This window comes from Onychostruthus taczanowskii, unplaced genomic scaffold (assembly GCF_017590055.1).
Source record: "Onychostruthus taczanowskii isolate IOZ18803 unplaced genomic scaffold, ASM1759005v1 scaffold19, whole genome shotgun sequence".
NCBI lineage: Eukaryota > Metazoa > Chordata > Aves > Passeriformes > Passeridae > Onychostruthus > Onychostruthus taczanowskii.
The window spans coordinates 246,820-273,335 of NW_024499128.1; the positions used below are offsets into that span (position 1 = coordinate 246,820).

Here is a 26,516-nt window from a genome sequence, read left to right on the forward strand (position 1 = left end):
GACTCTACTAATAAACCCTATCCAATTACACACGCCAAAGGTAGATCACATAAACTTGGCTTATGGGAAAGCCCTCTAATTACCTGGCCTTCAATCAATGCTCTGACATGAATACACAGAAATCTACTACATGGTCACTGCAAGCAAAAATAACTGGAGCCTGTCAATTAAGAGCTTATTTTTTAAATTACATTTGTGTTTCTACGAGTCAGACCGCAAAATGTCAAGTTTTCAGAGGACAGCTGGAGAGCTGTGAAAGGTTTTTAATGGACAAAGTGCTTTTAGCTGTTAACAGTAATTATCCAGCACTTCCAAAACCCTTTTCACCAGAGAGCTCCATGTGCCTTGCAAATGATGTCTCCTGAAAGATAACACAGAGCAGGAAAATGAGCTCTGCAACAGCCATTAAGCTGAGTCACAGAAAGATGCAGTGACTTGGACATGGTCAGGCAGAGTCAGAGCTGCTGCAGGAGGGCTCCAGCACAGAGCTCTCATCCAGAGGCCACCAGCAGCCTTTGCTGGAAGCTTGTGCGAGATGGAGATAAAGAGCAAAGACAGATTTGTCTTCTGCACTTAATTCTGCTGCATCCTGATGAATTCTGCTCCTGCACCAAGCTCTGAAGTCATTGTGTGACTGTGAATGAGCGCAGAGCCAGCGAGCACCAGGGGACAGAGCTCTCCCAGCCATGCCCCTTCTAGATGTGTCCCTCTGCCCAGCCCCTTCCCATCCTGCCAGGAGCATTTCCAGCCTCTCCATCACAAGCCCACGGCCTCAGGGTGTGTTTTGCCATTTGCACCACCATGTCAGAAGGCCTGAGGAAGACTTCTGTGACCTTTCTGCATGCTGGAGACCAGAGCAGAGGACACGGACATCCCTCAGAGCAGTCTCTCCCAGCCCTCCCACACAGAGTCAGACCGTATCATCATCCTACCTTTGCTTAAGGGGGAGCTTTCCAGCCCTTTTTTCCTCCTCTTCCAACCTCCTGCGAGCTTCCTCCAATTGGGTGAGAGGGTTGGGGGCTGGGTTGGGTGGCATGGTAGGATCTTGAATGAAGGGGTGGGAAGGCTGGACGACGTTGCGGAGCTGGGCGCTGACCCACGGGTGCACTGTGACCGGTCGCTCGATGGACAGGGGCCGGACCATGTCGTGGGACAGCTGCTTCTTAGCACCTGAAGAGCTACACACAAACACAATGCTTTACATGGAGCACTGAGATGCTCTGCACAGGCACACAGTCATTCCCAGATGGACCTGCTGCTGGACACAGGCACCACTGGGAAGCTCCTCACAGCACGGCTTTCAAGGGAGAGGGGTGCAACACCAAAATCTAAAGAAGATTTTGAGCAAGTTCTGAGACACCAGGACTCACATCCTGAGCAGCCCAACCCTGAAACAAGCCCCACAGATAAAGGTGAGGGCTCCCATCAATCCCATACATAAAAATGAACTCAGGAAAAGGTAGCTCCATTTTTTGTGGCATTCTCCCACAGGATGCCCTCCCCTGCCTACCATGTGCCATGTTATCCACCTTGGAACCACTGCAGCAATTTCCAAGATTGCCCTGGGGCTGCAACCTCCTGCCACAGCCATGAGTTATCCTTCAGAAACAACAGCCCTCATACCCCCCAGTAATCCTCAGTCTCCTAAGGGTCTAAACCCTTGTGCGGTAGATTCTTGCCTTCCCAAGATGTCTGGGAGAAAGGCAGCCTGCTCACACATCTCCCTTGTGCAGGGATGCAATACAAGAGTGTTGTTATCCCTTGTTCTGCCAGCCCTTACCCATGGTTTGTTTTCTTATGCCTGCTGATCTCCTTCTCTCCTTCTATGATCCACTGAAGGATCTTCTGGTTTTTCTCCACGTCTTCAGGAGAACCTGGCATCTCATAGTTGGCACCATCACTTTTCCCTGAATCGGTCTTCTTAACATTCCTTTTTGAGAGCAGACTTGCTTTCCCACTGCAAGAACAAAGCTTGGGACATTAGTGCTTTGCTTATGCTGACCACCAGAGGGGCAGAGGATGGACACATCTATCTCCAGACATGGACACATCTATCTACAGATACGTTCCACAGCTCCTTGCTCTACCAAAGCTCAAGCCACCTATGCCACAGTTCAGGCTAAGAGTAAGACTACCTAGACCTGGGCAAAGCAACTTCTCTGCCAACAACCTGTGGGGAGTGGGAGGTTCTCCTCTGGTCAAATGATCTCCTGCCGTGAGAAGGGTTGTGTTAAATCCCCATTTCTTTGCTCAGAGCAGGAGGTTATCCATTGTCTGTCTCTCCATGCCTGACCACTGCTTGAAACCTGGGTCCTTCCTGTCACCCTCAGATTCACTGATACCCCAAACCCTGACCTGTCATGCCCAGAGTTTGCTTCTCACCCTCAACTGAACGAGGCTTCACCTCATGGTGGAAGATCACATCCTAGCAGGGTGGGCTGCCTCCCAGGGGGAAGCCCAGCCACCTCAACCACCACAGGCAGAGGGATGCCAGGCAGCAGCCAACACTCTGGCTACACCTGTGGCTGCAGCAAAGGCTCCTGCAGGAACGCTGTGGCACGCGTGGCCACATGCCCAGCTAAGCAGCCCCATGCTCAGGAGGCCATGCAGGATTCTCCTGTGCTGGCCTGTCATTCCATGAGACTCCACTGTCCTGATCATCCACTTGTTTTACTGCACAGGACCTTGCTCCTGCATGGTCACTAACATACACAGGAAAAACAACCTGAACACCACACAGGAGCAGCAATCCCTCAGATAACTTTGCTGATTTTTTTGGAAAAAGCCTTGGGAGGAATTGCTGCAGATCTACAAAAGGCAGAGCAAGCTGACAACGTCTCTGCTTCTCCCAACATGAAGACTACTGGGTATCAAATGCAACTCTGCAGCATCAGGTTCAGTGCAAACAAAATAATGCTGTTTTCTGCAGGTTGTCATTGACCCACAGACAGCGTCATGGGGGGCTGGGGGAACAGAACACCAGCTGGGTTCAACAAAGAGTGAGAGAAGCCACCACAAGAGACTGCTGGCTGCCAAACAAGACCATTTGGATGCAAATCCTTGTCTTGTGAAGTTTCTAATTCAGGGACTGCCAGGAACTGGGAGTTTGTGCCAGAGGAAGGACAGCACTGAGTGTGTCCTTTAAAAATCTCATTAAATATATGCTGTAGCTGCTGCTAGAAGGAAATCTTGTGTCTAGATGGGGCTTTGGGTTGGACCAGCATGGCCATGCTCATCTCTGTTGAAGCAACAGCCCTTTCCCTATACAAACCTGGTGGATTTAAGTGCCTCTCCCTCCCGAAGAGCAGTCTGCTTTGGCTGCCTCTGCACTCTGCCTCCCCCCTACCACCCCAGAAAGCTGATCCTGACTGCTGCAGACCCAGCCAACCTTCCCTCACTAACTGTCCCACCCCTGGTACACTGCAAAGAAACATCCCAAAGCCTCAGCCCTGGGGTGCCAGACACACCCAGGGTGAGCCCAGCTGTCCCCTGTGGCTGCTCCATCCCCATTCCTCACCATGGTGAGCCCTGAGCTGCACTCCCACCTTTGCAGTCACCCAGCAACAGGACCAGCAAAACCTGCCACAGAAAAGGAGTTCCCCCCTCTGCCTGCAGCATGGAAGGGATGGAGGAATTCAAATGGCCAAGGAAAGATGGACAACAGCCCGCAATGCAGCTGAATGGTTTTTCTGGGCAGAGGGTGCCCTACCCTGGAGAACATCCCCTTGGGACTGGCTGCAAGGCCAGCACTGCAGTGTCCATTGCTTTGTTAGGAAGAGAAAGGAGCCCTCCTGGTGAATGGGTTCAGCCTTGTGACAAATGAGGTGGGGGTTTCTGTCCGCTCACAAACACCTTAAGAGACCTGTTTCTATTACCCTGACTTTGAGACACAGCCCCAACACCCAGCTCCTGGTGCATGGAGAAGCAGACCAGCACCTGCAATTTCTAAGCATCTCCACTGCTTTAAGGAGCAGAAAAATCTATTTTAGAACCAAGGCAAATAAAAGTCCTGGTTAGAGGGTCTTTCAGTACCAGATCAGAGATAAAAACGACTCTATAAAGGTTATCAGGGCATATCCATTTCTGAAGGGGAAGAGCCCTCAAACAATGTCCCAGCATGAGCTCACACAGGAAAGGACTCAACTGCTGTTTGCCTGACATGCTACAGCCTGTTCATGGAAGAGCTTCCTACAGAAGTCATGGCTTTGGGAATCCCACTGGGTGCTCTTTGACTCACCTGTAGCCTAAAGAGTCCATGGGGACAGGGGCCATGCCCAAGTTTTCACTGTAGTTTCGTGACTTTGTTGCATAGTTATGTGAATCTACATTCCAAGCAAAGCTGTTCTGCACCCGCTGCGTGGCCTCAGCCTCGATCTGCTCTTTTGGTTTCATCATGTTGTGGTGATGGATGTGGTGGTAGACATGTTTATGGTGGTATAAGTTAGCTGCATCCAGTTTCATTCCTGATTTTGGTGCGTGCTTGCCATGCCCTGGAGGAATTGTTCCTAGTGTCCCTGACAGCTTTCCTAAGTGGCCACTTTCTGGGGACCGTGGCTTAGGAGAGTGACGACCAGGTCCTGGAGATTGGCAGCCTGGAGTTTTCATCACACGCTGCACGTGTTCATCCAGGATGCTTTCGGGGTTTTCTTCATGGGCATCTCTCACCTGCATCCCAGCACAGCCCATCTCAGCATAACGAGGAGCAAAGTGATGGAAGGCTTGGGCAGAAGGCATCTTGTGGCTCATGACTGAGGGACCAGAAGAGATATCTGCATCCTCACCTTCTTCTTCCTGCAAGAAACACAGGGACAATCAGAGAATGACACTGGAGTGGTGGAAGGGGTCCCTAGTCCCGCCTTCTCCCACAGCAGGACTGCTGCTAACCCTTAGACCAGGCCTGGTTTAGTCCAGTCAGATCTTGAAAAACTTTAAGATGATGGAGATCCACCATCCCTCTGGAGACCTGTCCCAGACTGATAGGATGCTCAAGCCAAGCCTGTGCAGTCTGGGTGCCACTGAGCAGAGCAGCTCAGGTCTCTGTATCTGCTTCTTGAGCCACCATTAGCAACGTTCTCCACACACCACCCAAGGAGCTCTGCCAGGCAGCCCACACATCACAACCAGGCTTACAAACACAGCTGACAAGCCTAACAACTCAACTGGAGCAGGCATAGCCTTACTCCAAGTCCCCTGAAGGTGGTTCTGCAACCACCAGCAGCAGAAACATAACTTACCACAGTGTACCTTCAGCTTCCTACGTGCCTTTGGTAAGGCACTGCTTCAAAGCCCATCAGATAAAGCCCAGAGCCACAGGATATGCAGCAAATCAGCTCTGAGTCAGGTGAGACCAGGGGGGTTTTCTCACCCAAATGACTGTTTCACAAGGTAAAGCCAAGAGAAGGCTTGTAACAGGAGGGAGCAAGTGAAGGTTGACAGCTGCATGAATGGTTTTGGAAATCAAACACTGATTTCTCCCGGGCATGCTAAGGCTGGAGTGAAACACTTCGTGCAGATAAAGAAATGGGTTGGAACTAACTGCTTGTTCTTGCAGCTCACACTGGTCTAGGACACGCTGGTAGTGTCTCTTAAGTCCTTGCCAGGAAGAATTAAACTCCTCCATGCTGACAGCCACAGTTTTGATGCTGACGGACTACTTTACGCTCCAACATAAACTCAGGTATTTATGAAGTTTCTTTATTGGAAGTCAGGATTCCTATTTGTTTTAATTACATAATCAGGATTCCAGTGAGTCCTTTAATCCTGCTCTTTTCCTCCCTTGGCACAGTAAAGAAATCAGTTGCAGCACAGGGTATCTCTGCCCTGCCAGATAAATGCATCCACTGGCAAACACCGACTCCCATCAGCTTTGCCTGTCAGATGCCATCATCCACCACTTGCTAACCAGCTTCAAAGTCTCAGCTGCCAACCACACAGCAAGAAAGCAAATAACAGACTTCCTCCCAGTGTCACACCTGGGGGCTCAGGCCTGAAGCAAGGACAATGCCAGGCTTTCAAAGTGCCAAAGGCGTGGGCGCTGTAAGCCTGGGGGTGTGACACGATGCTGGTGTCTGGAGGGGACACAGCACTTACAGATCACTCTGAGGAGCTTCAGAGGCACCTTTCATCTACAGCCACAGGCCACAGCTCGCCAGCCACCAGCCCTGGGCACTGAGCTCAGGGACAAGGCATGGTGAGGGATGTGCTGACTACATCCCTGCCACTGAGGAGAGCATTTATTAGCAGTTTGTGATACCCAGTGATACCCTCAGCACGTGGGAGGCTGCAGGAGCTGGTACCTCCAAGGTTTAAACACCAACTGATGTGCAGGGCAGGACCTGACCCTGGCACAGATCCCTGAGGAATGGCAGCATGTCCTTTCTGCTCAGCCCAGAACTCTGGCAGTGCTGTCACACCTGAGCAGGGTGGCATGAGAGTGAGAGCCTAGGCTGGTCCATCCAAATGGGTGCCTGGGATTTGGGAAATCCTCTGGCTACCTAGAACTCCTTTTTGCAGGTAATGTGGACTTTTGCTTCAAGACTGAGACCAGATGGGCTAAGGGGAGAAAAGGCTCTCAGTTCATGTCAGCTCAGCTCATCCGTGTCACTGAGCAGATCTGGACCCCAAGCAGGACCACAGGCAGGAGCAGTTGCTCCTGGAGTTGGTCTGTTGGGACCTGCCTTACCACCCCAGCACTGGCCTCAACCTCACATCAAGTAGGAACACTCCTATAGTGGCACAACAGCAGTGAATGAAGGAACTGGGGTGCTGATCCCAACCTGCTGTCTTTCCTTAAGCAGGGCAAGGGTTTGAGTCAAGGTTGTAGGAACCAATTCTGCTGAATCTTTTCACTGCTCAGGCTGCAGTGAAAAAAACAACATACATGGTGTGGGCTCTGGAGCTGTGTTTTGGGACCTTGCTGTGGTGAGCTGGGCAAAGCCTGGCAATGAGCTGGGCAAAGCTTGGTGGAGATCTGGGCAAGGTCTGGAAATGAGCCTGGTGGAGATTTGGGCACAGCTTGACAGTGAGCTGTGCGAGACCTGGCAATGGGCAAAGCTTGGCAGTGACCCTGGCACAGTCTGGCAGTGGTGTTGGCACAGTCAGGCAGTGACCCTGGCACAGTCTGGCAGTGATGCTGGCACAGCCTGGCAGTGATGCTGGCACAGTCTGGCAGTGATGCTGGCACAGTCTGGCAGTGACCCTGGCACAGCCGGGCAGTGACCTTGGCACAGCCTGGCAGTGGTGCTGGCACAGCCTGGCAGTGATGCTGGCACAGTCTGGCAGTGACCCTGGCACAGCCTGGCAGTGACCCTGGCACAGCCTGGCAGTGATGTTGGCACAGCCTGGCAGTGATGTTGGTACAGCCGGGCAGTGACCCTGGCACAGCCGGGCAGTGACCCTGGCACAGCCTGGCAGTGACCCTGGCACAGCCGGGCAGCGATCCGGGGGGCAGTGACACTCGGCGGGCAGGGAGCCCCGCTGCCATCACCACTAGATGGTGCTTTGTTGACACGCTATTGTCACAGAGCTCCTCCAGCAGCTCCCAAGGCAGCCGCAGCCAGAGATGCAGCTCCAACTTCGCTGAGTGCTGAGCTATTTTTACTCCCCGGCAGGGCTGGGGGTGCCCTTCCCTTTGAACGAGGAGCTGAGAGCTGCACTGATGAGCCACAGGCAGCGACACCTCGCTGGAAACCTCCTCCTCTGCCTCCCCCCGTCCCACCCATCAGGCTGCTGCTGGCTGGGAAGTGAAAACAGCTCTGCTAAGCACCAGAGCCTCTTCGATCAGCATGCAAATGATTTCTCTCTCTAGTCAGGCAATGTTTCATGTTCAAATACTGAGAATCTCACTGGAGGCTTTGCTTCCCCCTGGCTTATCTTCCATTTGTTCGGTTCTGAGTGATCTGTATGATCCAATACTGATCTCTTGTGCCAGCAGATTCCATTCACGGACACGAGGCTGAAGTGTCTCAAAAACTAATATGGGAACATGCACATCCTCTAATCCTCTCCCACGTTTCTCAGAATAATTAGTGAATTCAGCTTTTGCTTTTTTGTAAAGCAGAAACCCGACAGTCTTTTCAGTAAAAGGCATTTGGCTTCAAATCAGATGCCTCCTCTCAATGTTACTGCATGATGAGGCTTTGAAAGGGAACCTGCAGGCTGCTCGTTAGAGGGGAGAAAAATTCTTTTCCCCTGGCTTTTGCAAAATATTTCCAGCTTCTCTGTTAGGCTGGTAACTGCTCAGTGTGACTAATACTGCTGGTTTTCTCTGTGCTGCTGTGCAGTGAGCCATACAGACCTGGGAAAAGGTTACCCTGCAGCCCTGGTGTTCAGGTCACAGAAAAAAGCCCTGTGATCTATCAGGATTCCAGTTCTCCCTCTTGCTGATACCAGCAGCTCCTGCACCTTGAGTGCTGACCTAAAAAAGCTACAATTGCTTACTATGAGTTTTTCCTGAATGGCTAATGCCAGATGCCAGCCAGTCAATGAAATACATTCTGGAGACAGCAAAGAGGTTTAATATATAGCATTAGTGGGAGTCCTGGGTTTAAAAATAGATTAAGTCACACAAAAATGTGTTTAAACAGACTTAAATATATTCTCTGGCACATAGGTTTTTGCTGATTTTATGGTATTGCTACTGGCAGCTTCTTCAAGGAGGCAGAGTGCTGGGATAATGTAATTTAGTACAGGGGGGCTGCAACACAGCCATGGGAGGAGGGGGACAAGGAGGAAGTGTGTTCTAGGACTGTGTTAGCAGAAAATGCTGCTGATTACACTGCCTTTGTCTAGAAAGCAATAGTGACCAGACAGGAGAATGGTGCAATTCCAGAAGAACAGGAATCTAATCCCAAAATAGCACCTGGCTGGCCTTTTCTGGCTGGATGCAGAGGTGTAGGGAGTTTGCTGGAAAACACCTGCAGATGGATGGGACCTTACAGATCCTTCTGCCTTCCTCTGTTCTCTGCATTTGAAATGCAGATGCAGTTTAAGGCTAACACTACAACCTACAGCTTTTTCCTGTTCAAAGAGCTTTTAGATGAGCATTTTAAAATACTCCAACGGGGCTGAAGGTTATTTCCTGGAGCCCCAGAAGCTCAACCTCCCTGAAAGCACAGAGCCAGTTGAGCTAGCCACCAACACCTCTGCTTTAAGGGAGGGCTACAGGTTACACTGCACGTTACACTGAACCAGCGATGCTCAGTAACACCATGGTGTCCTCTGGGATCTCTCCTCTATCCCCACCACAAGATGTGCAGGTGCCCATGAGATGCAGTGTCTCAGAAGAAAAGCTATGATGTGAACACTGCTGAACAGGGGTCTCACACAGGGAATTCCAGATGACCAGGACCTCGCTCTCTCCCTCTTGGAGCTCGTTGTGGAGCTAAAGGCCTTGCACATTTCCCACGGTTCATCTAACAAATCCTCAGGCTCTGGGGTCCCAGCAGTAGCAGGGCTCAGCACTCAGTGCCACTGGTTAGGTATCCTAGCGGAGTCAGTGTGTTTGTTCTGCCCAGGAAAGTTTTTCACTGCCACACCTGACCACTTCCAAAATTTCTAGGATGTGCTAGGCACTGCTGGGCAGAACCCTTTTGGTTGTGGTAGAAATGGCCTGATAGCAGACACAAACACCCCCAAGCATTACATCATCTGTCATCTGGTTACTGTTCTCTGGGGGAAACAGAGATCACACACAACCTCCTATGGAAAGGTGAACCCCTCTTAAACAGTACCCAGGGATTGCTCACAAACTCAGGAGAGTCAGGGTACCAAAGAAGGTGATGGAGAGAATCCACAGCCCCTGAGTGACGGCAGAAGTGGGCACTGCTGTGCCATGGCTGGTATTTTACACAGGGAGAGAGCACTGGAGCTCACAGAGCCCTGCATGGATAGGGGAACAGCATTGTGGAAGCTGCAGGGGGTACAGGAGCCTCCAGGAGCCCTGTGCCACTGATGCCCACGGCAGTGGAGCAGGGAACTGGCCAGCCCAGCTGCCTGCACAGCAGCTGCAAGCTCCCTGTGGTACGGGGTAAGCAGAGTGCCAGGCTGGCAGAGGAGATAAGAAGATCACTGACCGCTCGAACGCGTTTAAGGCGCTCCTCCAACTTCTCCTCTGCTTCACGTTCCTTCTGTACTTCCTCCAAACGGTTGATCAGCTCTGCAGCAAACTTCTCTGGTTCCACGTGGATATCCTTTGGCATTCGGTAGGTACGCTGCAGGGAGAACACAGCAGGGCTCAGCAAAGGATGAATGAGGAATCCCACGTTTCTCGGGGAGCCTTTGAGGACTGGAAATGCCGGTCGTTCCGCTGGGAGCTGGGGGAGGACAGGCTGGCAGGCACTCAGGTGCAGCTCAGGACCTGGGGGCTTGGAAGCTGAGCCACCACCTCCACGAGTTCCTCAGCTGGCACCAGCTCCACACACCACCCCATCTAAGGGAAAGGTTTTCTGAAGCTGCAATTCAAAAAGCTCTTTTGGCACCAAATTACACTCAGGGATAGAAGTGCTTGCTTTTCTGCCAGTGGATACATGGTCAACAGGAATATCCTGGTCTCAAAGGGTGGCAAAAGGATGTACAGACCTTTCAACCCCTCAAACCTCCTGTTTATAGCAGTTACACTTTCAGTTTGGTAGAAGGGAGGACTCTAGTGCACACTTACTCAGCTTACTGCAGGAGGATCAGTGTGTGCTAGCCAATCTCTGCAAATCTAGCCCACAGCCAAGGTCCCAATTCCCACAAAGCATCCTCTCCTGTTGGAGGATCCTACAGGATTGCATCTCAGCTTTTCAGAGTTGTGCAATGGTTCTGTGCTTGCTTTATCAATGCAGTGCTCTTACAAGCACAGAGGTGCTGCTCTGGGTGAATAAATGAATGTTTATGGCAGTTCAGGGCCATTCTTGATTCCTTATGCTGAGTTACTTTGTTACCCTAAATTCCTGGGTTCTGGGATAAGAAGTTTGTGTAGTGAAGTATGAAGCTATCAGCTGCTGCATTCTCCCCCTCATTTTTATCCTTTCTGTATTTTTTTTTAAAGAGTAGAAAAAGTCAAATGACGTAGCAGAGATAAGAATTTAATTTGGAGGAAAAATAGTTGGAAATTCAACAGCATAAAACTCTGCATTCAAATATTTCAATACTAACATGGGAGAAATATACACTCTATAGGACTAGAGACAAAATTAAATGTGAAGATGTGAGATAATTCATAGCAGAAGAACAAATGCAGCATCAGAAGCAGACACTGAGCTTGAAAACTTTAAAGGAGGATGAGAGACCACCCGAATTTCTCCCAGGCCAGCCAGAAGATCAAAGCAGAACACTAAAATGCTGCTTTGCCTCAAAACCTGACAAAAGTATGCAAATCACATTGGCTTTTCTGTCTCTGCCAGCTGGAAGGCAGGGAAGAAAACCAGAGGCAGCAAGAACCCACTGATGACACCAAGGAGCTGAAGACTTTTTCAAGACACCCCAGTTGGGTTGCAGAGGTCCCAGTTAAAGCACTGCTTGTTTTGTTTGCCAAGAGGGATGGGTCTTCCTGAGCCTGCCAGCAAATCTCAATCCCACTGACCCATCTGAGCTGGGAACAGCCCCAGCCATTCCCTCCATCCTTGCAGCCACTGGAGAGGGCACAACATGAGGGAGGTGATGTCACTACCCTGGGATGACGTCTTTAGTGCCACCAGGACCTCCAGCTCTGCAAACCAAAGGCCTGCATCACAAAAAGCTAAACTGCAAAAAGAAAAAAAAGAAAAAAAAAGAAAAAAAATCAACAAAAACGATGTTCAGTCTTGAGATACTGGCAGAGGGGCCAAAGTATCATGTTTCACCTTTGTGTAGTGCAGAAACAGGCTCCAGATGTGCTCCAGCACGGGGGAAGATGTGGCAGAGCTGGTTCCTGCTCTGTTACTCCCTGAGGAACTTCTCAGGATGTCTCCCTGCTCTCCTGCATAGCCCTGGGAAGCACTTCTGGCTAAGGGATCCTGTTCCTTCAGAAACCCCAATCCCGTGACCACCACCACCCACCCTTCCTCGTGAGGCCACGGCAGCAATTCCCAAGGAGGGAATTCTCTCCCTTGCCTGACAAGTCCCAGCCTGCCGGGTGACGTGTTCTCTCCCTCCTGCCACCTCAGATGCCAACTCTCCCTGTGGTTGTTTATGGATGGCACCACCAGGCCCTGCTCCGTTAGACACTTAACGAGCCTAGTAAGAAGCAGCTCAGAGCTCAGCACTTACAGTCTTGGATCTCCCTGGTGCAGCTGCCACAGACAAGCACAACTGGGAAAGAATTACCCTTTGTTTCCCCAGCCTTTGATGCAGGGCAGCACCCCAAACCAAAGTCTCTCCTGAACCTGTGGTAGCAGTGGGTGCAAGGGCTGAGGTTTGCTAACCTGAGTGTCCTAGTCCTGTCACCACGAGGTGGTTCCCTGCAGGCCCAACAATGCTGTATCCAGGGAACTCAAAATAAGGTGATTCTGGGTCTTTTACAACTAGTACCTCAGCATGTTTATCCACAGTCTCTCTAAGTCTGGAGGTGACTGAAGCTCAGCTACAGAAACTACAATAATTGAACCCAGGAATCTTTAGGATGAACTTGTTTTCTTCCCTCTCTGAAAAACTCTTGCATCTGCAAAACCCAATTGGTTCTTGGAGCTTCCCACTCAGGACAACAGCTTGTAGAGGGCCTCAGCAGCCTGTTTGAGGGTGCAAGATGCAGCCCTCTCTGCAAGGGTCTCCCAGAGCGTCCGAGATCAGTGCAACTGAAATAAACCTCACTTCACCCTATGGATACCAGCTGCACACACCCTGTGCTGTCCTGGTGAGTACCTGTAAGGGTAACTCAACAGAGCTGGTGAGCAGGATGATGCTCTGAACATCACCATGGGTCTGACTTTATTCCTAGCTCAAAGGATGAGCTACACAGACTTCCCCAAAATTAACAGTATTGCAGAATAATGAATGCAAATTCCTTGTGCTGAAACAATACAGATAACTGCTGAGGGCTCTCTCTGCCTCCATAGACAGCAAACATGGATTGCACTGACCTGGTTCAAAAGATTTAAGACAACAAAGTGTTTGAAGCCTTTATCAAATGATGGGCCTGACTTCAGAAGGGAGACAGGGGAAATATGCTCCATCAAAGACCAGCCAGGCTGAGCCTGTACCCAGAGCAGGATCCTTCAGGGCTTCAGGATTTTGAACCTGCCCCCAGCTTCCCATGGGCATACAGAGTCCTGCCAAGGGACTTGTAAATAAGCTGCTTATTGTTCTGAAATCAGAAGGGCTACAAATGCCTTTGTTCCAAGTAAAGGGTCTGTCCCAAGAGCTGGCAGGTTTTTGAGGATCCAGCCCTTCAGTCTGGACCAGAATGAGGTCTATGGAAATTCTACATCAACAATTCAGAAAGGAAGTGCTTCATTTTAAAGCAGTGTTTAGTCTAATGTTTTATTTAATTACCCATCTACTTTTATTTAATGGCACCAGTTAGATAGGTCTGTCCAGAACCAAACCACGTGGAGCTGGGGAAGCTGCAGAGGACAACAAATAGGAGGCTGAATGCCAGGTGGATTGGGAAAAGTAGAAATTGCTTGACCTGGTCTAGATGAAGCAATCTTTCCTTGTGACAGCTCTGAAGAAGGATTTCTTGGGGTACTATCACTAGAACATTGTCCTTTACACATGAAGTGTCCTGAAGCTCTGGTACCTTTGTGAAGAAGCAGCCTGCTAAGAACATGTGAGATACACAAGCTCTGCAATAGCTCCACTAGGCAGCTGCCTCATGTTTTCCCTTCTTTTTTGGATCTGATGGAGTCGGAATTCCATGGATTTCACTCCATGAGGCAGATGCAGCTCTTGGGTTTTGATGGATTTCACCTTCCTTGAGAAACAGAGGTTTAAGGACCAAGCTGCACATCAGAACACACCAGCACCGAAATGTGAAAAGGCTGAAAGGGAAGAATCTCACTGCAGTTTGCAGGTTCCCCTTGGGAAGCATCAGCCTCAACTGCTCTAAGATGAAACAGGAAGCTTTTCAACATTACACTGGGTAGAGGTTTGCTAAGCAGCTCCAGGGATCTGTGGTTTGGGCTGAACTGTTTCTGACAGATGTGACTGGGCCAAAGAATTCTGTACTGGTAAATCTCCCTCTTCTACAAGAGGTTTGATGCCTCCATGATGCCTGAGGGGCTGTTGTTAGATCACAAGTCAGTCTTGGAAATGAAAGGAAGATGACAGGCTAGAGAAGCCAAGAGAAAAGAACTTCTGAACCTCTATGTTTCTTAGATTAATGCATTCCTCTGTGACATAAATTTTTAACGGATAAATGGTGTTTCCATACCAGAAACACTTGTGCAGTGCTCACAGATAGCTGGATTTCAGCATCCAGTTTAGCAGTATTCAGGGATTAGCAAGGAGTCCTGCTGTTTGAGGAAAATGGCATAAAACAGCCGATGGGAATTCCGAGCAGGTTCCCAACTCACAGGAGCAGAAAGCTCATTTAGCTGCAGTTATCCAGACAGCACGAGACCAGGCTCCTCCTGTGCACTCCTCACTTGTACAGCACAGCCCAGTAGTCACTCACAACCTTCTGTTCCGCTCAGGAACACCGCAGAAGCCACCCTGGAGCACCCTTGATTGTGCGACAGGACAGGAGAGCTCCCACCCCATGACCAAGCTACAGCAAGAACATCACAAAATGGATTCTTTATGCAGTTAACAAACAAACCAAACACCAGCTCTTAATGCTTGAGGTTGGATTTTTCTGATTTTGCTGTGGAGAAGGAGGATCTCCCATCCTCTCCTGGGAACAGATGAATGCCAGAGCCAGGTACAGCTCTGCATGCTCTGGGCTTTCTCCCTTTCTTTGGGAATTTGCTTGCTCTTTCCTTCCTTGGTGCTCCAAGACTCTGCTCAAATCCAAGAGAGAAATGGAAAACCACATGAAAGCAACACTCACTCTCTGTAATGTGTTCCTGCCAGAGGCACAAACCAGAGGTCTCCCTGCTTGCTGGAGAGCCTCCCCCACTGCATTCCTGGGCAGAGCGCCACTTCACAGAACACAACTTTTCCAAACTTAGAGCATTGGTGACTGGCTAAGTGTGGAAGATGTGAGCTGCTAAGTGTGGAAGATGCAGATCAGGGCCATCCATACACGTCCTGCTGCTGAAGAGGGTGTTCCACATAGCTAGCACACGCTGTCACTACTTGGAGGCAGCACGGCTGCTGGGACCAGCGGGCAGCCTCCTCTGAACATATAATCACTGCAGTTTATAGCTTCTGGACTTAACTACAAGTGCTGCTATTAAAAGCAATATAAGTCCTTTCAGAATTTTGCATAATAGCCCCATAACTCATTTGTCAGGGAACGGGAAGGTCTGTAAAGGACTTCTGAAATGACTTTCGGAAGTAGGAGGTTCCCTATTATCAGTAGGAAAACACGCTGTGCATTCTGCAGGCACTATCAGCATGGACTCTGGCTATGCTGCAGATAGGAGTCCATAAAGACCTTCACTCAGAGGTTGTGATTTCGTCACTGACACACGTTTGGAAGCAGCTAACCCCAGGTCCAGCCTGATTCAGCCACGGGCTGTGGGACAGCCCAACCACTGGCTTCAGAAAGCAACACTTGAAGAAACATTTGCATGGCTCCTTGCTAATTTGTGCTGTTTAATTCAAAGAGTGTGCAGTTAGAGCTGAATTTTAAAGAGTAACTTTATAACATTTCACACTGGTGTTGTCAAAACACATTGTCTAATTACCTTCTCCTTTCTTGGCTGATTGATAAGAGAGGGCAGAACAGTGCCTCTCTGAAGTCGATGCCAGTTCTGTGTCAGTAATTGGCTGGCAGGAGGTGCCAGAGTGTCTGAACTAAACTTTTATTCCCTGAAGAAAGACTAGAACTAACCCAACTTCTCAGTCCCCGGCTCCCATATAAATATGTGTCAAGATGCCTTTTCCCCTGGGACTTAAAATTACAGTGCAGAACCTAATGGGAACAGTGGATGTTTCACAAAAAAAATCCTTGTGAAGTGTCTGCATGTAGTTTAGGAGGAATATGTAATTCTAAAAGACTGTGTAGGTAAATAGGATAATATAAAAATTTATAAGCAGCAGGTGGGCAATTGAAACCTTGTTTTTTACCCCGTTTTTAAAGTTGGTTTCCAAAAGGGTCAATAAAATTTAATGCTAAGTAAAACTAATTAGCCTGCAAGGAACTGCTGCTGGAATGACACTTATTCAGTTCAACAAAAGAAATGTTTGGCAGATGGAAGTTCGTTAAAGTAGAGCTCACTATACATATTTAATGCTTCATACTCTGAGTTTATAACCTGCAGTTCATCGAGGCATTGCCAGTGCACACCATCGACAGAAAGCCACTATTATTTTTATCCAAAAGGTAAAGCCACTGACAAGCTTTGAAGTCGGAGAATATTCAGTCAGTAGTTCCCACTGTTGGGGAACAGCAACAACAATAACAACAAAAAATAAAGGCCAAGCTTTCAAACTTCAACTCTAACAAAGCCATGCTTACAGTAAAAACGGCATCAAGTGAAATAAAAAGGCACCCAGCCAGCCTTTTCAACAGCAACCACACTGTGAAAGCAACTGTGTGAAAAGAGAGGTGACTGAGCTAGGATGGCTATGAGCGTCTGCAGCCAGGGCTTTTATTGTCAACCCAGTGATCAAAGCACAGGAGACCCTCTTAAATCTAAGGAAAATAATCTAATTTAAAAGGCAAAACAAAGAGTGGTGGTTTTGGTGAGGATTTTTTTTCTTTTAAATCAGATTAAAACAAGGGTGTATTTCTGCTGGTATTGTGCTGCTTTGAGCAGGCAGGATGGGAACAGCTGCGTCAAGTTTGAAGACGCTTCTGGAAAAAACAGATGGAGGCTTTTTCTCTCCCTATTTGATTTGTGCTGGAGTCCAGCTGTCCAAAGAGGAAAGAAGCACCTTTATTCCCTACTAGATCTTAAATGTCACCTGTAACTTCTCAGAAAAAGAAAACAATAATAAGCAGAGGTGCAGATGGTGATGCAGACCCCTAGCAGTTGTGCTCATCTTCCAAAGGCTGTTTGCTTACCTGGAGCAAGCAAAGAGACAGTGTCAGATAAATGAAACACTTACTCCTGCAGCTTTTTTTTCCTCCTGTCTTGTGTCCCCAAGTGAGCTTTGCAGAGTCCTTGGGAACAGGTTACAGCTCCTTTGGCTGCTCAGTGCAGAAATATTGCCGGGGACCATTGCACTTCTCCCCAACTGACCTTGTCTGAGAGCTGCATCAGCCTCCATGTCCAACAGCCTCCTACACCTTCCACAAACACCTCCAGCTCACCTGAGGGCAAGGAACTGCTTACAGACAAATGGCAGCCAGTGCTTCCATTCTCATCCAGGAGAAATAATCAGCTACTGACTGAATGGTTAAGAAAAATCCTGTGTTTTGGGCAGCCTGGAATGGTGAGTTTGGCAGAAGGCTCCAAACCTTTTCTTAGCACAATGTATGTCATCTTGAAGCACCCTCAAGTGAATACAGCACTAAGGAGGATTAAACTCAAGCACAAGCAGAGCAACTCTGCTAGAGATCTCACATATTTTGCATATTTACCCCTGGGAAGGAGATAGTGCTACTTACAGGAATGTGAGGTAGTGGCACGCGTCCATTTGCTTTGGCACTTTCTTGCATCTCTCTGCGATGCTGCTTTCGGAGTCTGTACGGTGGGATCCCATCCCTGCAGGAATAAAACAACAACACACCCTGCTTTAGTGCCTTTCTCTGACACGTTATGTTCATTCAAGCCTTGCTGACACAGAGTGGCCCATAGGAAACCCCTTCTTGTTTGCATGGTCAGAGTATCCATGCAGGGAATGGTCCCTGAACCAAAAAAGCTCTGGCATGGGGGCCAGGAGGACTTACACAGCATCCACCAGGAGCAGAGTGAGGCAGAGCTCCTGTGACTGCTGCTCAAGGCAGAGGGCAGGGAGAAGGACTTGGACTGCATCCTGGTACCTTTTATAGTTGGTTGCTTTCTATAAAGAGTCTGTAATGTACACATTAAACCACAGGGCAGGCTAAGAGAGGGGGGAGAAGGAGGAGTGGGAGCTCCATGAGCATCTACTCAAAAGGGAGCTCAGCCAGGGAACAAGGTATATATTTTTAAGAGAGTGTGACAGCTGCTCAAATGGCTTATCAAAGGAGGTATAGGCTCCACTGCTCCCAAGGCAATCTCTAGCTCAGTCTGAAATTATGGGCTTGATACTGGAGTTGCTGGAGGGAAGAATCAGCCCCTCCCCAGAGGAGGCTGGATGAGGTTAGGAAGGGATGTCATGGGCAGTCACATCCAAGTGAACCAGCTCTGTTTGGCTTTGTGCCTGTGCTGAAAGGGGTGGTGACAGAGATCTCTGCAGAGGAAGGAGACAGTGGTGGCCACAATCCTTGGTACACAGGGGTCAGTGGGTCAGAGGCACCTGGCTTTGCTAAGCACCCCCAAAGGCAAAGCATCACTGCCTAAGTGTGACTTCAGGCAAAGAAAGGAAGTGCATTTTTTTTCTCACGATTGCTACCACCCTGCTCACACACAAGGACCAGGAGAAGATGAGTGAGTGGAGCCCAGTTATGAAAGGACACAGACCCACCTCCTGGTGACCTTGTATTATCTGGTGAAAATCAACAAATTCAAAAACAAATGCCATTCTGGAGCTTGACAATTTGGAGCTTTTTCATTTTACACATTTTCCTAACTCAGCAGAGGTAACTGCTTGGGAGGGCCATGCAATGCCACAGAGGTGGATAAAAACGAATGGAGGGATTTGGTTTGTCCCAGCTACCACGTAATTCCCACTCACATCTTCTACCAACTCTGCACCCCTTTGAGCTGTGAAAACGAGCCAATCCTGCCACATCTCACAACACAAGATGTTTGCACAGGCCAAATGTCCTTAACACCTATCCCCCTCCCCAGCTGCTTCCCCAGAACATAAACCAAACACTTTCACCCACAGATTTTTAAAGTCAAGGTGCCATTTGGCAAGAGCAACACAATTCACTGTGGTGTTTTGCCTGCAAACCCCCTGAGTTTCAAGCATCAGCCTGTGTGAGGATGACCACCACCAGCTTTCATTCCCATTCCCATCATGCTGGCTGCCCTGCTGGCTCCCTGGAAATGCAGGTGCAGGCAGAATCGCCACCAATCTACATCAGAAGAACCTAATTTCATGCAATAACCCAGGCATTCAAAATGAAACACCATTAAAATAAAATAAAACAAACCCTATGATTAATGACAAGTGCTTTTTAGCAGGAAGACAAATGAGGGAACAGAGAATGAGCCAAGCTAATTACAGCTCTGGTGAGTGGCTGCAGGTAATGCAGGAGGAGGAGGAAGAGTGTGTTGGGAGCATCATCTCTGCTGTGCTACAGTGACACGGATTGGGAACAGGACAACTTCCCCACGTTGCTGTACAGGCATCATGACAGTGTTCATTAGGTGGCTTAATTTTCCTTAATGATGAGAATCACAACGGTTAAAGAGTTTCACAGCATTGTGACGCGGCCTTTTCTAGACTGGATGGTAACAAAACAACTGCAAGTTTTCAGAGGGAAAAATAAAAAACCTGGGGGATTATTTTAGCCATTGCTTGTCGGCATCAATAGTCAACATTTCAGCTTAACCAGCGCACAAAACCCGGGTGCCAGAACACAACTCGCACACTAAAGCCACACGGCCATTCGCAGGGAACTCGGCATTATGTTAGAAAGTGCAATTTTTCTTTCTTTCTCTCTCTCTCTTTTTTTTTTTAATTCTCCCCAGCAGCAGTCCCAGCGGAAAGAGCGACTTTTGTTCCCAGCACAGTAGCGAAAGGCTGATAATGGCCTCTAATCTATCCGGCTTCAAACACATGTTCAGCCCCGCTGTGCTGCCTTTGATGTCATTTTAACTAGATTCCCCAATGCCACCTCTGAACTTGGAACATTCCTTCGTTCAATGTACTGTGCCAACTCAACCAGAGGAAGCAAATTCAAAGATAAGCACTTTAATTTTATCCCAACAAAACCTTATTCAATAGATTGGGGGAAAGCAAGAAAAACCAATACCATACTTTTGTTTTCCTTTTGTCAGGTAGCTTGCTTTGAGATATTTTCAATAGATAGAGAAATAATACATATATATATTTATATATATATGAAAAAAAATTAAACTTTTTTTAACAGCACATCCACTTTTAAAATAAAACTTTCCCAAACTGTTTTTCCTTGTTTCATCATGTGATTTTCTTTAGCACCAGAAAGCTCAGCACTGAAATGCAACGAGGGAAGAAGAGTATTTCTATTACTTATTTAATGATAATGCAATGAGTTTACTGTTGGGGAAATGTGGAGGCTTCCTCCCCTCTCCAAACTAACCTGCAAGAGCCTCTGGTGAGCAGCGGTTTGGCTGTGGCTCTGCACAGTTGGACGCTTCTGACAAGAGGTATCTTTGCCCCTCTAGACAGGCTTCAAACCCAATCATTATGCCTAACACATTAGAAATCATCGTTTGGGACCTTTTAAATTAAAAAGCTGCTGAACTTGTTTAAATATAGGAAAACTTGGGGCAATTCTGTATCACTAGCCTTAGGAAAGACAGGAAACAAATACACAGCCAAACTGGTATTTTCTACCAATTACTCTTATCAAAGCACTTTTGTCACAAGAGAGTTTTCTCACAAAAAGAAGCATGATAGGAAAATCCCCAGGCATTTTGGTTAAAGGCCAGTCATCCAAGGAATAGCATTTAATCTGCAAGACTTTTTGAAGGAATAACCACTGTCCTAAACCCCTTTGTTCCAGGGACTGGCCATCCCTACTCTGGAGCAGGTTTGACTGGAATTGGGGAAGAAGGAGCATCCCTCTGGCCAAGCCCACAGGCACCAAGGGCTTCCCAAGTGCCTGGGGGAAGGCAAAACTGTCTCCCAAGATAAGCCAGAACACCTGATAAAACCAAGAGGAAGGAGTATTGTTCAGCTGGAGCACAACACTGGGCTGAAGAGGAGACATTATCTCCTGTTTACCATGCAAGCTCTTGAAGAAATCAAGATAGATATGGACCTAATGTGTTTTTGCATCTGAATTGGAACATCACATGGAGATTTAATGGTTTCAGTGCTGCCTTCCTACCTACAGTTGCCTTAACTTGCCTCAAGCATCTCTGTTGTGACAACCTCTCCCACCCACAGACTCACCTCCTCCACTTGAGAAGATGCTATCCTCAAGAAGGGTTATCTGAGACAAGAGCAGTTTAGGACTGTGCTGGAAATGCTGCTGCAAGTCTGGAGCAGGCTCTGAGCAGCCCATGGGGCAGGCAGAGCCCCAAATCCCTGCCTCACCACTGACCCTGCACGGAACATCAGCGGTGAGTGACTCGACCCCACCTGCGGCCCCGGCACTGCCGGGCGAGCGCTCGCCAGAGCCTCTCACCGTGTCCTCCCCAGACCTTGCCTCCACACAAACCAGCTAAAACAACACAGCTGCCCTGCTGATTATAAAAACAGGTTTCAGCAGAGAGGAGCAGAGCTGTTTTGCCTACAAGGGCAGAGGAATTCCTATGACACAGGAAGACTGAAAAATAATCAGCGGAGCGCAGGCATTTAAGAGCAATGTTTTTTCAAGACACTCAAAAGCAAATTACTCAAACAACAGGGACTGATAACATACTTGTTATATAAATTCAACCCATTACAATAATATTTAACAGTGCTTGGAAAGACATCCTGTTGAAAGCTGGCTTTTTAGGTAAGTGTGCTTGTAACATCACAGTTTTACAATCTGTTTGGTGAGCTGGCTGCTTCCAAATAATCGCCCCAGCTCAGGAGCTGAGACAGGCACAGCATCGCTCAGGTCTTTGCTAGAGGCTTTGCATGCAGCCACTTCCAAACTCCATGTTGCTGGCATCAATCCAACATCAAAGCTTGGAAGGGAAGTGGTGTAGCAAATGCTCTGTGCCTGCTTTCTCCACTGGCCAGAGCTGGCCAGCACTGAAGATCATGCTTTGCTCTCCTGGTTTATTAGCATTCCTCAGTTAGCCAATGTGTGCATCCCAATCATCCAGACAGACTTTGCTCTGATGGAGGGTCTGATGGAGGTTTGTGCCTTGGATCACACCTCGTTCATGTGCTGCCTTGGAGCAGAAGCCAGATTTCTTCATTATTGAGTGTGACTGCTGTGTGTAAACAGCACACAGAGGGAAGAACCTTGCTCATCAGCAAATGGGGCTTTTATTACCATTTTCCTCAGAGAAGGCCTAAATTCAAAGCACTGAGACATGTAAGTCTTGTCAAGCAGCAGGAGACCCTTCTTTAACTTCATCTGGTTGTTCTTCATTTTTGCTGCCTTGAGCAATTCTGCAAAAATTCCTTTGAAACTCAGGAGGCAGATAGGTTCAGCAGTGCCATGTAAAACCCGAGTAAAATCTGGTGCTGGAGTTTTAAATCATGTAATGAAGAGCAAGTGCTGAAAACAGCCAGAATCTGTGTAAGCCAAAGGTCAAGGCTGTACATCCAGAATCCCAGCTTTGGATTCTGCATGGATCCAGTTTGAGAGGCATAGAAAGAATGGTTCACCCTTAAGAAGTTCAAAACTTACTTAAAATGAACCACTAGTATTGGGTTAGTTATTAGCAAAAGACAGTGCACATATTGGTGGTAATTAAAGTCCTAGAAGCAGCCTATGGTGGGCACAGGAGGGATAAAATGCCTAAAGGAAAAAGAAGCATAAGATGGTCAGCAAGAAATTATTCTGCCTGTGAAAAAAAACAAACTGTGGCTAGTGAAATAAAAACCAGGAGGGTGAAGAACGCTGGCATAAACTTTCACAACTTATCACAGGTATAACCATCAGTGCAGCCCCATGAGCCCGCTGGACCAGTGGGTGAGGAAGTGCTAAAAGCTAATTAATTTTGAAGAGTTCTTACATCTGTCTCTCCTGATAACAAGAAGTTACATGACTCCTGTTAGCTTCAGAGCACTCCTCCATAAAAATTGATGCATATGAAGAATTGCAGAAGGATGTGGCAGAGCAGCTGGATTTGTATCAAATGGAGCCTTTAATTAGTGGTCCTCTACAGGGTTCTGTCCTGGAGGCATCCTCATCCTCCCAGGCCCCTTTGGCCAAGGTCTGCCTCGTGCATAATGTTTGAGGAGCTGGTGTCAGGGTGCAGAACGAACTCGCAGCTGCTCCTACATGGCCCCAAGCCTCCGTGGAGCCAGAGATGAGCAACTACTGGCTCAGGCAGGGCGACCACCACAGACACAGAAACGCCCTGGCCACGTTGCACACTCCCTGTGTCACTGTATGAACTCTGGGCAGGTGGGGAACTGGGACAGCACCCATTAACAGCATCCATGGCACAGGCTGGAAAGTTTCTCCAACAAGGTCTGACAGCTGCTGACACTCACAGTGACACTAAATGAGCCTCTTGGAGGACTCTGTGTTTACAGCACTGCCATTAATAAAATCTTCTCCTAATTCTGTAAACCTGTCATTTCTCGCCTGAAGAATCAAAGCGTTTCTACTCTACAGAAAGACACCTTGCATTTGCACTACTAAAAACCAGACCAAACAGTGAATATTTTTTCCCCAAATCATTTTTTTTTTGTATCACAGAAATGCAGCCACAACAAAATCTCATAACCCCTTTTTTCTTTCTTTGCAGACCATCTTTAAGGAAAGCATCTCATGGATGAGATACAGGGTGCTGTCATGAGAGACAGAAAGGGAAAACATATTTGGCTGGGGCTTATCAGCACAAGTTGTGTTAAAGTGCAGTGGTCACTAGACAAACTAGAACTGGTCAGTCACCAATCCTACTGCAGAGCAATCACAGACTGAGCTGTTACTCCATCTGCTGTGCTGTGTCCAGTTCTGATCTCCTCAGGACAAGAGAGACACAGAACTCCTGGAGTGAGTCCGAGTCCAGAGGAAGGCAACAAAGGGACTGGAGCATCTCTTATGAGGACAGGCTGAGGGAACTGGGCCTGTTTAGCCTCAAGAAGAGATGGCTGAGAAGGGAGCTCATCAATGGCCATCATCTGCTGGGAGGTTTCAGAGGATGAACCAGGCTCTGCGCTGTGGTGCCCAGCAACATGACAAGAGGCAATGGGCAAAAACCAATGAAGTTCCACCTGAATGTGCAGAAAAACTTCTTCCCTCTACAGTGACTGGAACAGATTGTCCAGAGAGCCTGTAGAGTCTCCCTCAATGGAGGTATTTCAGAACCATCTGGACACAATAGTGTGAAATCTACTCTAGGATGACCCCGCTTGAGCAGGGAGGTTGGACCAGATAATCCACTGTGGTCTCTTCCAATCTGACCCATTCTGTGATTCTGAGAATTTGGCAGCATAAAATCTCAAGAGAAATACCCAGGTAAGCAGAAGGCTCTGTCTAACATTCAGAACATAATGTATCTCAAATCAGTTACTACTAAGTCATCCAACATTACCAATTCTTGCACCTGGCTTAAGAAACATTGCAGAAACTCTGACTGAACACCATTTATTTTAGATCGCTCTATAATATTTTATGCTGCAAATGTTCACAAGAAGTGGCAAGGCTGAGTATCCTGCACAGTGACAAAGTAGCTGAAAAGACAGTGAGAATGACCTTGTCATGGCCTATTCAGACATTCCCTCCCATCCCAGCTGTGGGCAAACCTCTCCCCCAGAACAACCCAAGAGCAGCAGTGCTGAAGCCACACGTGGCTGTCCCAGCAGTTACTTACACGCTGCTGTCTGTCAGGGACATGGTGTCGGCGTCGCTGGACATGCTCTGCTGCTCGCTGTCGTTGGCACTGGTGGCTGGTGCCAAAGCATAGCCCGTGTTGACATAGTAGGGGTTAACAGGCTCTCTCCACGACCCATGCCTGTGAGAGAAAAATGAGAGTCAAGTTAGAAGGACACAACCTTGACTATGCTCTGCATCACCGGGCAGAAGGACTCAGTGATGGGCTACAGAATAAGCTGCGTTCACACTAAGTTGCACTGACAGAGCGGGGCAGAAGGACTCTGCCTGGAGCGCCAGCCTCAGTGATGGGCTACAGAATAAGCTGCGTTCACACTAAGTTGCACTGACAGAGCCATGAACAATTTGACTCATAACTGGAAGAAAAAGGGAATTCATGGAGTAATTAAGATGACATTGTTAGAGATAAAGGGAGGGAATGAGACTGTATGGAAGAAGTCCTGTTTCCATCAGAGTTTATGGAGTCCATGGGCTAGCTGCTTAGCATTGTCATTCTATGAGAATCTAAAAAAAATACCTAGACAGTAAGACAGCATTTTTCTTAGTCAAAATACGATTCTGCTCTTCCAACAGGGAGGGATGTGTAGCAGAGCTCACCCATTCTATACTTACTTTAATATCCCTCCAACACGTTTGCAGAGGGAAGGAGGTGAAGCTGCTGCTCATAGCACTGGACCTAAAAACAACCTCCAGTGTTGCACTGAGGTACACTGGACACTTGCAAATTCCACCAGGAAGCACCACCTAATCACACCTGGCTTTTCCAGTGGACAGTCTGCTCAGGGATCTATGAAGGCTTTGTACACAACCCATGCCTTGTTATTCAAGTACACAGGGCAACCTCTTTCTCTTCAGCAAAAGGCCAGGAAGGGAGGCTGCCTGCATGAACTAACCTGGGAAATGAGTTCCTTGCTCAGGAAGAGACCTGATGGTGAAGCAGCCTGTGAACCAAGCAGGCATGAATTCCTTCATGCTCACTCTGCCACAAGCATAGAAAAGCCACTGCTGCCAGTGTGCCTCCAGCTCTGCCATCCTGCAGGACAGACAGGCCACGCAGGCATCTTGTTCTCCTGCAAGTTATTTTGTAATGTGCCAGAAGAAGGAACAAGCTGAAATGTTCACATAAACAAAAAAGCATTTAATCCCTGCTCTCTCTGCCCGCCCCTCTGCATGAAGAGCAGCATTTTTAAGATATCTTGAAACTGATGAATTTCTGGGTTTTCCAAGCTCTGAAAATCAAGAGTTCTGTTTCAGTTCAGATCACAAAGTTCATCAGCATCATCCTTTATTTAGTAACTCAGTAATTGGCACCCGGTGGATGTGATCTGCAATGGGCCCTGTGCAAACACCTCCATGGAGGGCACATCATGCAGCGTGTGCTTCCCTGTTCTGCCCAGAAAAGTGATTCTGGTTCTACTGTAGTGGTCTAAGTCCTAAAGACAAGAGAAAACAGCCCCTGCCCCAATGAGTTTACATTTCGATAAGACAAGGAAACCCATGAGAAACACACAAACGGAGGGACCAGAAGTGAGGAAGACACCAGCAAAGGGTAAAGCTGGCAGTTTGTGTATATCTGTATGGAGTATAAATGCAGGACAGGCTCTGCAGGAACTGGGACTGGCAGAGAGCACATTTAAGGCAGAGGTTTTTGATGCTGTTATGTAAAATATAGCACATGGTGTACCAGGATGGAAGCATTACCAAAGTATTTTAAAACCTGAACTGGACAGGGTTACAGCCTTCAGCTAATGCA

At 48.1% G+C, this 26,516-nt stretch overlaps 1 protein-coding gene across 3 annotated transcripts in view; it reads right to left on the reverse strand.

Annotated features, from left to right (window-relative positions):
• The window catches only part of AXIN1 (axin 1), a 78,032-nt gene that overhangs the window by 6,939 nt on the left and 44,577 nt on the right, over window positions 1–26,516 (reverse strand). For all 3 annotated transcript variants that reach the window (XM_041401693.1, XM_041401691.1, XM_041401692.1), the window contains 6 exons: window positions 24,744–24,884; window positions 17,621–17,717; window positions 10,074–10,211; window positions 4,238–4,791; window positions 1,781–1,957; window positions 933–1,178 (listed from right to left, as the gene is read on the reverse strand). In XM_041401693.1, the coding sequence (XP_041257627.1) occupies window positions 933–1,178; window positions 1,781–1,957; window positions 4,238–4,791; window positions 10,074–10,211; window positions 17,621–17,717; window positions 24,744–24,884 (1,353 nt within the window). The remainder of the gene's footprint in view (window positions 1–932; window positions 1,179–1,780; window positions 1,958–4,237; window positions 4,792–10,073; window positions 10,212–17,620; window positions 17,718–24,743; window positions 24,885–26,516) is intronic.